Source organism: Sander vitreus, chromosome 22 (genome assembly GCF_031162955.1).
Source record: "Sander vitreus isolate 19-12246 chromosome 22, sanVit1, whole genome shotgun sequence".
Classification (NCBI taxonomy): Eukaryota; Metazoa; Chordata; class Actinopteri; order Perciformes; family Percidae; genus Sander; species Sander vitreus.
The window spans coordinates 8,620,408-8,632,312 of NC_135876.1; the positions used below are offsets into that span (position 1 = coordinate 8,620,408).

An 11,905-nucleotide genomic window follows, 5' to 3' on the forward strand; every position below is an offset into this window, starting at 1 on the left:
ATTGGTTTCTAAATGTATTTATTAACAGGGATTTGTTTTTAAGTTTCACACAACGGTAATTTTAATGTTTTAATCCAGGTTTTAAAACAGGTTGATGCAAAGCAAAGTAGATACAGGACAGAATTCCTATTTGTATTGTATTGCACACAGATAAACCAATAGTGACTAAGAGTAAAGTTGTAAGGCATGTGTGACTTATGAGAGATATTTCCAATCTATCACTGTATACCTCCATCTTCCAGTTATGTCTGAGAACTGTGGGAAGAAAGGTGCCACTTGAGGAATTACCAGCTGAGAGTAAGCTTCCACTTCCATATGTTACACCCCAGTGAAAAAACAATGATAATGGCTACTTAGAATTAGTTTATTTGTGTCCATGTGTTGCCTCTCTGCAGCTCTACCTGATGCTGTTGAGGTAGTTGGATACCTCTCATGCTATTTATCTAGACTGTATTTATAACAGATTGATTTCTGCCACTGCCACTGACAATCTTTTAATTTTTTGCTTGCCCGCTTCTCACCTGTGGAGTCCCTCTGGGGAGTCCTTCACATTGCCAGACTCATATAGGAAATGCAATCAGCCATCATGAGACTGGTAAAAAAAAAATTTGATCAAGAGACCAGGGCTATACTGAGCAGGGTGGAGATTCGTTTACGGTGCACAGTCAGCTACAGTATATGGACTTGTTGTAAATCTTGGCAGTGGCTAAAACAGATCCACTTAGCACTAAACAGAATCGTTCCTGAGTCCAACTAGGTTTCCATGCAGGGGTGCAAAGAGCAGCAAAATATCTTCTATCAAATTAGTAAAAAGTGAAGTGCAGTGAGTTTATAGAAATGTTACTTAACTGTAGTAAGAATTACTGGTGTGGAAAATATATTAAAGTATATAAAGCAAGTCATTTTAAATACAAAACCTTTCTATTGTATCTACAATTGGTAACAACATTGACGGAAAAAGAATGCAAGGCAAAAGGAAAAATGTGCATGAAAAGTAAAGCAGGAAGCAAACGCAACCTAATATTCCGGCTCCATCACCCGTGTTTTCAAAACTGTAATCGTAACTTGCTCGCGGTCACGGGTGAGGGCAAAGGAAGTGATTCAGATTTGATGACAGCGGCTAGCTCTCCCTGACATCATTCACTAACTGAATCGTAACCATATTACTCATTTAACCCTACTCACTCTCCCTCCCTCATCAACCCCCTACGTCTTTCCCTCAATCACACAAAAAGGTTGATGAGGACAAAAATAAGTGTGAAGCAGCCAAAGTAAAATACATGATGAAAGAACAACAAACAGAAAAGGGATTCAATTAGGTGTGTAATTGTCAGGATACCTGTCTGCTGTGAAGAGCATGAATATTATCTTCCACAGGGAACAATTCATTAAGGTGATTGTTTACGCTTTGTAGGTGCACCACTGACTTTGCATGTTTGTACTGAGTAGTCCAAGATTTTGAAAGTCAAGTCCATCTTTGACCAGCATGCCAGCTGTAAGCAATCAGAAGTTGTCCAGAAGAACATAACACAAACATCGGCGGTGACTGACTTACAAACATCATTTATTGACAAATGACAATAGAATAGTTTTTATCACTTAAAATCTTTACTGCCAAAATTAAACCAATACTATTGGTAACATACATATGTCTACTATTTTAGTTTAATATCTTACAAAAATGTACTTACTGACAATATGGAAGTCCAACTATAACTGGCTAAAACAGGCAACTCTACCAATATTAATTTGTAAATGATATAATTTATTTTGAGACTGAAAAAAAAACTTGCTGACAACCTTTGAAAGAAACAGTTGCCTGCTTAATCTTTTGTTTCTGGGAATACTACTATAAAATGTAACATATTACATGAATACACTGGCCAATAAAGGCTATACTATATATAGGTATTAAATAGCACCTAATAAAATTGGCAGCAATAATAGTCTAAGTCAGCACTTACAGCAAACTAGTCCTGAAATAAACCCAACAGACACAACACAAAACAGTAAACCTGTGGCTTGCCACAAGATAATAAATTGAGCATTTCACGTTATGTTAAAAAAATTATTATGTTAAAAAAATACTTCCATTTCTTTTCCTGTCATTTGGATATTCCTTGGTGGCCAGATGACGGATACAGTCATATTATAAATGTCACTCTTGGATTCACTGAGGCATGAAAAGTTTGAGTGCTAATTCACAGTTTAATCAAGTTGCCTCATAAAAGCCCAACATTAATAGGGAGTAGAAGTGAGACTGACCTTGTGTGCAGCAATAAAAGTAATAGTTCATGATCATTCATTATAAGTGGCTACTGGACTTGTGGTCATATAATTTTAAGTGTATGTAAGTTATATTAGATCCTTGAATAATAGAGGCCTGTTTTTCAAATAGCAGGCCAATGTTAGATAACCCTGTAGGATGTTGGGTGCATACTTTAACATGAACAATTGTACAATGAAGGTTTCTAATAAAGTGACAAATCTGAACCTGTTTGAAGATTATATGCTGACATGGTGAGTTACAGAGATGTAGAGGCAATTCTGTGGTAATTTTACACCCCATAATTTTAGCGTTAGCATTGTATCATACTGTTATATTGTAAGGCGTTTCTATTATTGTGTTATGTCTTTGTTTCTAGAATGTAGAGCACAGAATGTCATTCTAAAGAAAGTTATTTGTGTTTAAAAGAGCTCCCATTAGTTAAAAGATACAAATGAAGAAATAGATAAAAGACAAGTTAAGATGTAAAAATAGCTTACCAAAAAAAGTGCTCTGAGTAAATCAGGTAAAATCAATTTTAGAGGCTATATAAGAAATGACACATACAATCTGTCTTAGGTTGATACAGTAGGCTGTATATAAAGATGGATTGCTTGACAGCGCCACAGAAGTGAAGCCAAAACATCTGGATCGCCCCCTGTGGCTGGCTGCAGTATAGTTCATAAACCCCGCTCCTCCATGTTACCGGATGGGAGATGGGCCAATCTAAGAAATCAAAGTATACATTTGTATACAACAGTTTGTTTAAGTGTTCATTTGTCTGATAAGTTTTGTTTTTATTAGTTATTTGATGCTATAAAACAGTCTATGGTTGATACAGTATCCAGATATGTTTACCCATGATATGTTAAGACCATAGTAAACTATTGATTTACATAATAAATCTGGTCTGATTTTATAAAGGGTTAATGCATCTTAGTGCTGATTGGGCTAGTGATCCTTTTTGTGATAAAACCTGAAGGGGTTATACGTTTTGCAGTTGATTTCTGGTTTTGACTTGTTGAATATTGAATACTGGCACAAAATATTGTCTGTTTGCAACTTTGTTCTAAAATTATTGATGACTATTATTGATGAGTCAATCCCTGGCCAAGAAAGACTGGGAGATCAAGGAGAACAGACGAAACATGAATCAGTTCTGGCAACTGGTTATATTATTATTATTATATATATTATGTGTGCAGTACATGCTGTATGTAACCACTCATGCATGTGTGTGTATGTATGTGTGTGTGTGTGTGTGTGTGTGTGTGTGTGTGTGTGTGTGATGCCCGTGCAGAGATCGAAACACTTTGCTGAGCGGCTTGGCAGAGCTTTGAGCTGCTGGATGCTGTTTTGTGAGGATGATTAATGACTAGACTTTAGCGCGTAGCTTTGTGAAACCATTGTAGCCTTGAGTCTGATCTTGAGAGATAGAAAATATTGAAAAATTAGCCTGGCCTCATCAACAACACAGTTTCATAAATAAAATACAATGTTATAAAACCACAAGGGATCAACCATGTTGTTCCTCATGTATGAAACAGTTGGCATGCATTAGCAAGTGATTTTTAATCAGTAGGTAAGCACCGGTGAGATGGACTGTTCTGACAATGCCATCTATCTACCTATTTTTTAACTTCATCTCCCTGTTTATCCCTCAACTCATCTCATCGTCTTATGCTTGCTGTCCCTGTACTTCTCTGTAGAGATATATCTGCCTGCATACCTGCTCTCATACCGCTCATCTCTTTCCCCCTAATTGACAGTCAAGTCCTCTTTCTCTTTTTCTTTGTCAGCATTGTCCTCTTTTCATTGTTTTTTTCAGCTACCGTTTTCCTACATAACCACCTCTTCTGTTTGTTCATAAACCCCCCTTCTTACAAATTTGCCTTCTTTTTATTCAGATATGTCACTCAGATATATAGTGGATGACAAGGTTTACTCGCAGAGTCCTTGGTGGCAAAGTATATCAATATTTATATGAATACAAAAGCATCTTCAGGCTTGTTTGTCTGTTTTTTCTTGATTGAAGCGTCAGCTCGAACTCTCCACTGCTAGAGTGCATGGCCACAGGTCCTATGAATAATTGAAAAGAATTACTTGAAGTTACTTGAAGTTCATGTCTTTAGTTTTCTGAATGGCAAGATGTTGTGCATTATCTTTAGACAACCCTGCAGCATAGTGGCAACGTTTTGAAAAAGATACTGTAGTGCCAATAGAACCTTTCAACTCAAAGAATAATAAATAAAATAAAACTTACATTTTGCCTGCTTACAAATGGGCACATTATAAATATTCTACTCTTACCCATGCGGTAATATAAAAAAAGAAAATGCACCCCACACAGGGTAATTAACCCTTTCCTAAAACCTTTACCCCAAACTGTGATTATCCAATCGCTTAGCAACCGTAACTAGGCACAACAGGCCTGCCAAGCTTTGGATTTCCCTACATGTTTCCCTACATGATTTCCCTACAAGCGGTGTGCACGGGCTGTATTAAGAGTGATAGTCTGTATATAACGAGTTTAGAGGGTGGTGTCTTTTTTTCAGCCTCTCCAAAACCAAAAACACAACAGCATCTGCGTGTTTGTCTCGCCTAACTCCCTTACTACCTACAGTGGAGTGGTAACCCAGCATTAACGTTACTTCAGGCCAAGGAGCAAGTTAAACATTAAACTTGCTTCATGATAGCACATCCACTGTTTACTTCTTCTTTCACACAGCTGTGACTACAACCAATAAAGCATAACGATTCTCTGCCTTGCTTGTTCAAGTATCTTAACTGAGTGTCCAAACAGGAGTATGTTGGAATGAAATAAGAGTCTTTCATTTTCTGTATCATCATCTTTATCATACATATAATACTAGGATGTACTTCTAGCTCTACACTACGATACTAGAACAATGCTGGATCTGTATTTCCATGTCTTCTACATTGATTATCAACAGGTCAGGGTGTTGACTTCCTGGGAGATGCAGCTTTGGCCTCAGTCTTAGCATGATATCATGTATATACAGTAGGCGATTGGAGGGGGGATGCAGAATGACCAAAGTTGCATGTCCCTTGTTAACCTACCATACCCAATCTCTATCCCCTAGTAGCAGGGGCAGAGGGGATATTTAGTTGAATATGTTAGTCTAGTCTGACTCATTGATCCTTTTTGTTTGTTGGAATCTATGGTCCCAACCATGGCTCTGATATATCAGTAGCCTAACTGTGTATGATGCTGTCCGTGGTTCTGAAGTAGCAAACCGATTTGTTATTGAGGTTGAATGAAACAAAGCTGTTTGCATATTAACGGGGTTTAAATGGTTTTTATTTTAACACTAGTCAACATTAAAAAGTAATCTTAAATCTGAATATAATGCTAATCTAACGATAGCTAGCTAACTACAGCTGATTAAACCTGCCTGGCAAAGTTACAGTAAATATATAGATGAATAAATATGGGAGAAAGATGCTCATCTTCATCTATAAACATGACAACATTAATTTTTTTTAGTGTATGAGCCAATTTCTGAAATCATAACCTTAGGCTCTCTAATTAGCAAGGTTAGCAGCGCAAGCTGTAGTTCCAATGAGACAACCTGTAGGGGGACCGAAGAGGGAAAAGTTACATAGTATGCCTTTAAAAAAGCCTTTTTTCTGTATAAGTTAAGTTTCCCCCTCAACATGTTGTTACATTTATTTATATGTGCTTGCGAATTTGTCAGCAATTCAGATGCCCAAATATTTGTAATAAAGGGATTATCTCAGTAAAGTAATAACTGATGTACTAGTCTGGGGATGCAGAATAGCTGCTTCAGAATATGCATCACAGATTAATTTATATTTTATTTCTGAAACATTATAAACACTAAAACAAAATGGACCCAACCTGAGACCAATCAGACATTAAATTTATGAACTGATAATTATTATATCATTAAAGTTGAAATCACTGTTTGACGCAAGGTGTGTAGCTGCGCACCACTCTTAGCACTGACTGCTTAGGTTAATTTAAAGTGGGATGCATCTGTAGCAGTATATCTTTGTTGCTGAGCTTAGAATTACTTGAGCGTAACAGCTTTCCAAAGAGAACCAGTGTCACATAAATATGAACTGAATGATTGTGCAATACATAATCTAAAATATAGATCTACCCTTAGTGCATACAGTACATCTATTTGTTTGTGCTTGCAGACTATCGGCCCAAAGGAGGGCTGGCAGGTGTACAGCTCGGCCCAGGATGCTGATGGGCGCTGTATCTGCACAGTGGTGGCACCGGAACAGAGTCTGTGCTCCAGAGATGCCAAGAGCAGACAGCTCCGCCAGCTACTAGAGAAGGTAAGCACAATGGGATATTTACCACCCCAGTGCAGCATGCACACACACTGTTAAAGATGGGAATTATAAAGGAACACATTTCTATAAGCTTTATTGTTCTTTTGAGGTGTGTAATACTTGTCCTAATATACAATGTTTATCATGTGCATTTTAATACAGGTATACCTCTGCCAGGCTTGCCATGTTTGTTCTTTTTCAAAAATAGCCTGTAACACATTCACACACACACACACACACACACACACACACACACACACACACACACACACACACACACACACACACACACAGGCTCACCAGGGAAAACCCATCAAAGTGCCTTTCAGTTAGTTGCAGTGAAAAGACAGAATAAGGAGCGACGGGAAGGCATCCTCAATTCACTTACTGACTTAACTATACTAACTACTACTATACTATACTATACTGCTAAATGTCCAATATGGGAGTGCTAACCCTGTTTGAGGTGATAATTTATCATTGTTTTATTCTAGGTGCAGAACATGTCTCAGTCTATTGAGGTGTTGAACCTGCGGACTCAGAGGGATTTCCAATATGTCATGAAGATGGAAAACCAAATGAAGGGCCTGAGGACCAAGTTCAGACAGATTGAGGATGAGAGGAAATCCATCATAGCCAGAAACTTCCAGGTATTCTACAGCCTGGTTTAATCACAGTTTGGTTTAATCAAATGTTCAATAGATCTTTTCCATTTGGTTTTTCCTATACTTCATTTCATGAATGCCATTTACACCGTTAACATGTTTTCAAGTGTGATTGAACTTTATAAATTACTTACATTTTGGCATTTTTACAATTTTATTTCAAAGAAGAGAGGCACAGAAAGACTAGAAAAAACAGGGGAATGACGGGCCTAAGTCAGACTAAATCTCTATTACATCACATTCCATTGATGAGAAACTGTACAGCCTTTATTGTTTTAGGCTTAAAGAAATAGTTCAACATTTACAATTACATTTCGAGGATCAATTCCACTCTCATGTCTTTATGGTAAATATAAGACTACAACTGGCAGCTGGTTAGCTTAGCTCAGCATAAAGACTGGAAACGGGGATACTACTGGATTGACTCTGTCCAAAGCAACTTCAGGAAGTCACTGCTCCTGGCCAAGAAATAGTATGACACCTGACCTAACCCCCTAACTTCTTTGTCAGTGTGCAGACCTTTTGTGTGTCATTGAAAATAAATAATATATACTCTACGAAATATTCAGAAGCTCTCTAATTCGGAAAGCACTTACGTCTTTGGTTGTTTCACCGGCTGTTTTGCTGCTGCAATTGCCCTGTGTGGATTGCACTGGACAGCTGGTATAGGAGCAGGAATATCTCTAGTGTGGCAAGTTGCAACACTAGAGACACTGAAAGCATTGAAGAAATAACTGTGTGGAACAACCACTAGCATGGCAAGGACAGAAACAAAGTCATGGTTTATAAAAAGGAATGCTGGCCACCAATACATCTAAATATCATATGTAAATTGTATGTCATATGTTTTAGGTCGGATAAATATATATTTTTAACAAGCTGAAAAGGTAAATGCATGGAGGATGGATGGGTGAATGAATGAATTAATGATTGGTTCATTGCTTCATGGTTAGCTTATAGTTCCATTGGGTGTTTCCTACAGCACATGCTGTACACTATCAGTCTGTTTTCTCATGATTAATAATACTAGACTTACTGTCACTTGCAACTGCATGTTAGCCTGGAGCACTGGAGCAACAAGGGACATATGTACAATTCCTAATCACTTACCAGCATTTTAGTCTACCCAGTACATGGGTGCATTATTTTGATAACTAATAATTAACCATGTACTGAAGCAGGGATCACTCCTCAAACAAACTGTAGTTTTGTTTGTCCCTGACTATCACACCTATCCACATTGTACCACCTCTCTCTTGTTTTCCATTTCTGCTGCTGTCACTGTCACTTCTGCAGGAGCTTAAGGACAAGATGGACGAGCTGAAGCCGTTGATCCCTGTACTGGAGCAGTACAAGATGGATGCTGCGCTCATTTCCCAGTTCAAGGAGGAGATCAGGAACCTCTCAGCAGTGCTGACAGGCATCCAGGAGGAGGTTGGGGCCTTTGACTACGATGAGCTCTATCAGCGAGTCCTGCGACTGGACAGCCGGCTCCGCAGCTGTATGGGCAAACTAAGTAAGTGGTGAACACTGCATGTGCGAGCGTGAAGTGTTTTTTTAATTGTCTGATGAGAGATAGTGCTGGCAATGGTACTGGTGAATAAATAGTACTAGCACAAGTGGCATTACAATAGTATTTGCATGACAAGTGTCTTTTTGTGCTCATTGTATTCAGTTGTTTTACTGCTGCTGAAGAAAATAACCATAGGAGAAAAGTAGATCTTAAAATAAACCTTTGTAGCCGGACTTCCTTGTGTTTTTGAAGTAAAAGACCACAAATGAGTGTAGCTGTGTTTATTAAACTGCACCTATGTACAGCAGGTTACCTTGAGAAGTCTACTTTCAGTTGCTGTTATGCTTTTCTTTGTTGTGTTGCCCTCACATCCCACACAAAGAATGTGTTTCCTTTAAAAGAAAAAACTGTTTAATGGCAATTTGTTTTCACCTCAAAGTCATGCCAGTGAATAAAAGAAGTAATTAATTTTTGTTCTTGTGGAATATTTGGTGTATTGACAGCCTTTGGCTCTTCAAACAATAAAATGTTCCACAATCTTTTAAAGAAGGCTTCTGAAAGTGACATACTGTAGTACCTAATTGCCTCATAACTGCCAGAAAGGGGAGCTGTTTTTGGACTTGGTATCTACAACCACAGCATCCAATAATTCTACAGGGAAGTCTACAGGCTATTCGTTAGTCAGCTGTGTTTTTCGCACAATCATTTTCTTCACGGTTGAATAAGACCCACATTAAAGACAAAATTAGGAAAAAGCAATATGTTGACTTTTATATTGTATATTTGTATGTATACTGTAGATGGGTAAATGGCAAAGGTAGAGTTTGCATGAAAGGTGCATTTACATTTGATTGTAAAAATCTGTCCTTTGCTAATTGTGCTCAAACCAAATCTGTTGTTGTAGCAGCTCATAATTAAAGACTTTAATGATATGTGAGGTCTGTATTTACATTGTATTTAGGTGCAATGAAAACAAGGGAAAAATATGGGCTAGGTATGAGAAAGCTGTGTAGTATACAAACAGCAGTTGCACCATTATGCTTTAAGCAGCTCGCTGCCAGTGCTATCTTAGTATGCACCGAGGGCACACTCTCTGGTGGCACAGGCATGAAATTGGCTTGAGAAATCTAGTTAGAGACAAAAAGCACCACAGACCATCTTATCGCTGCCTTTCTTTATTAACAGCGTGTGGGAAATTAATGAAAATCACTGGACCTGTTACAATAAAGACATCTGGAACCCGGTTTGGGGCATGGATGACTGATCCTCTAGCATTGACCAGAAACAACAGGGTGAGTTATGAGAGCAGGGGAGTGCTTTCCGAGGACTGTGTACAGTACAATATCTGTGTTGTGTTTTTAGAGTAGGTAAAGACTGTTATCATGGAATGGGCTTTGATTTAACTAATCTAGAGTAGTGATGTTTCTGAACTTCTCATTTTTGAACTGCATTTCTGCACTTTTTTTTTTTATAGAATCAGATAAATTATTTGAAGATGATCATTTAAAAAAGAGGTTAGAAAAAGTTTATATCTGATGGTTGACATGTATCAGGCTATATCGAGTTTCTCACTACCCATTCTCTTCATCCTCTCTGATGTAGGTTTGGTATATGGACAGTTACACTAACAGCAAGATTGTGCGCGAGTACAAGACGATGGACGACTTTGTAGCAGGGGTGGTTTCCCGAACCTACAACCTCCCATTTAAATGGGACGGAACCAATCACATTGTCTACAATGGATCCCTTTACTACAACAAGTACCAGAGCAACATAATTGTCAAGTACAGCTTCGAGACAGGCAGCGTGTTGGCCCAGCGAGCTTTGGAGTTCGCCGGCTTCCACAACATGTACCCATACACATGGGGGGGGTTCTCCGACATCGACGTCATGGCTGACGAACTGGGAATGTGGGCTGTGTACGCGACCAATCAAAATGCTGGAAATGTCGTCATCTCCCAGATTGACCCTTATACCCTACAGGTCATGAAGACTTGGAACACTGAATACTCCAAAAGGAATGCGGGCGAATCATTCATGATCTGTGGGACGCTCTATATCACTAACTCTCACCTGTCCGGAGCGAAGGTTTACTACGCTTACTCTACGAAGACTTCAAGTTACGAGTACATAGACATTCCTTTCCACAACCAGTACTTTCATATCTCCATGCTTGACTACAACGCCAGAGAGAGAGCACTGTACGCCTGGAATAACGGACACCAGGTAATATTTAATGTCACCCTCTTTCATGTCATAAAAACTGATGATGACTCTTAAACATGATACTTTTCCAACCAAAACTAAAGCACCATCGTTTGTGATATAAAAAAGGACCTACTAAGTAACCCTGTTTTCTTCTGTCAAAAGTGGACTATGGTATCTTTAATTGCCGCTAGAACTTTTCTAATTCGTGGCTCTGGCTGAATTGAGCATGGACACCAATGACTTGATACTTTACTGAAAAACATGTTCTACATTTTTTACTCCTTTCCATTGCTGCTGATCAGACTGTTATGCCTTATTTGCTATGTGTTGGGTCTGCCAGCCAAAAGACTGTCGAAAGCTTTTGCATGAATGTCCACATTTTGTCTACAGTGATTTCCTATGATATAGTGTTTTTGTTGCAAATCTGTATTGCTTACAGTGTTTGCATTTGTGTCTATTTAAAAGTCTATTTAAAAGTATTGAAACCTTAAAGGCAACCTTTCCTGCATATTTGCCTCTATGTTAAGCTATCTGATTATAAAATATAGTAGCGATTCTTTTAAAGATGGGCCTGTAAAATATTGCTGTTACGGATGTATCTGTGGAAAAATAACATTTGTATTTTTTATAAAAGAAAACCATAAAAGTATATCTGTGCATTTTCATGAAAATTAAAATATTGTACATTTCATTAAAATGGTTTTGGCTGTTAAAATGTATATCTGCCATGATCTGATGAAATAACAATCAGCTCGGCCATTCAATGATTTGTAACCAAAAGTCGCACCCATACTTACATAGCAAGGTATCATGGGCCTAAAGATGAACATGGATATACATAATAAAAGCCTACTTCTTTATATTTATACAAATAAGGACAGAGATGAATATATATTGGTGAATGATATAAGTGATGATGCAGTA

The 11,905-nt window shown here is 38.1% G+C and overlaps 1 protein-coding gene across 1 annotated transcript in view; it reads left to right on the forward strand.

Annotated features, from left to right (window-relative positions):
- olfm3a (olfactomedin 3a) overlaps positions 1–11,561 on the forward strand; it is a 19,434-nt gene extending 7,873 nt beyond the window's left edge. Inside the window, exons 2-6 of the mRNA XM_078280602.1 lie at positions 6,455–6,598; positions 7,090–7,245; positions 8,557–8,776; positions 9,959–10,065; positions 10,376–11,561. Of these exons, the coding sequence (XP_078136728.1) occupies positions 6,455–6,598; positions 7,090–7,245; positions 8,557–8,776; positions 9,959–10,065; positions 10,376–11,053 (1,305 nt within the window). The 3' untranslated portion in view covers positions 11,054–11,561. The remainder of the gene's footprint in view (positions 1–6,454; positions 6,599–7,089; positions 7,246–8,556; positions 8,777–9,958; positions 10,066–10,375) is intronic.
- The last annotated feature ends 344 nt before the right edge of the window (positions 11,562–11,905 follow it).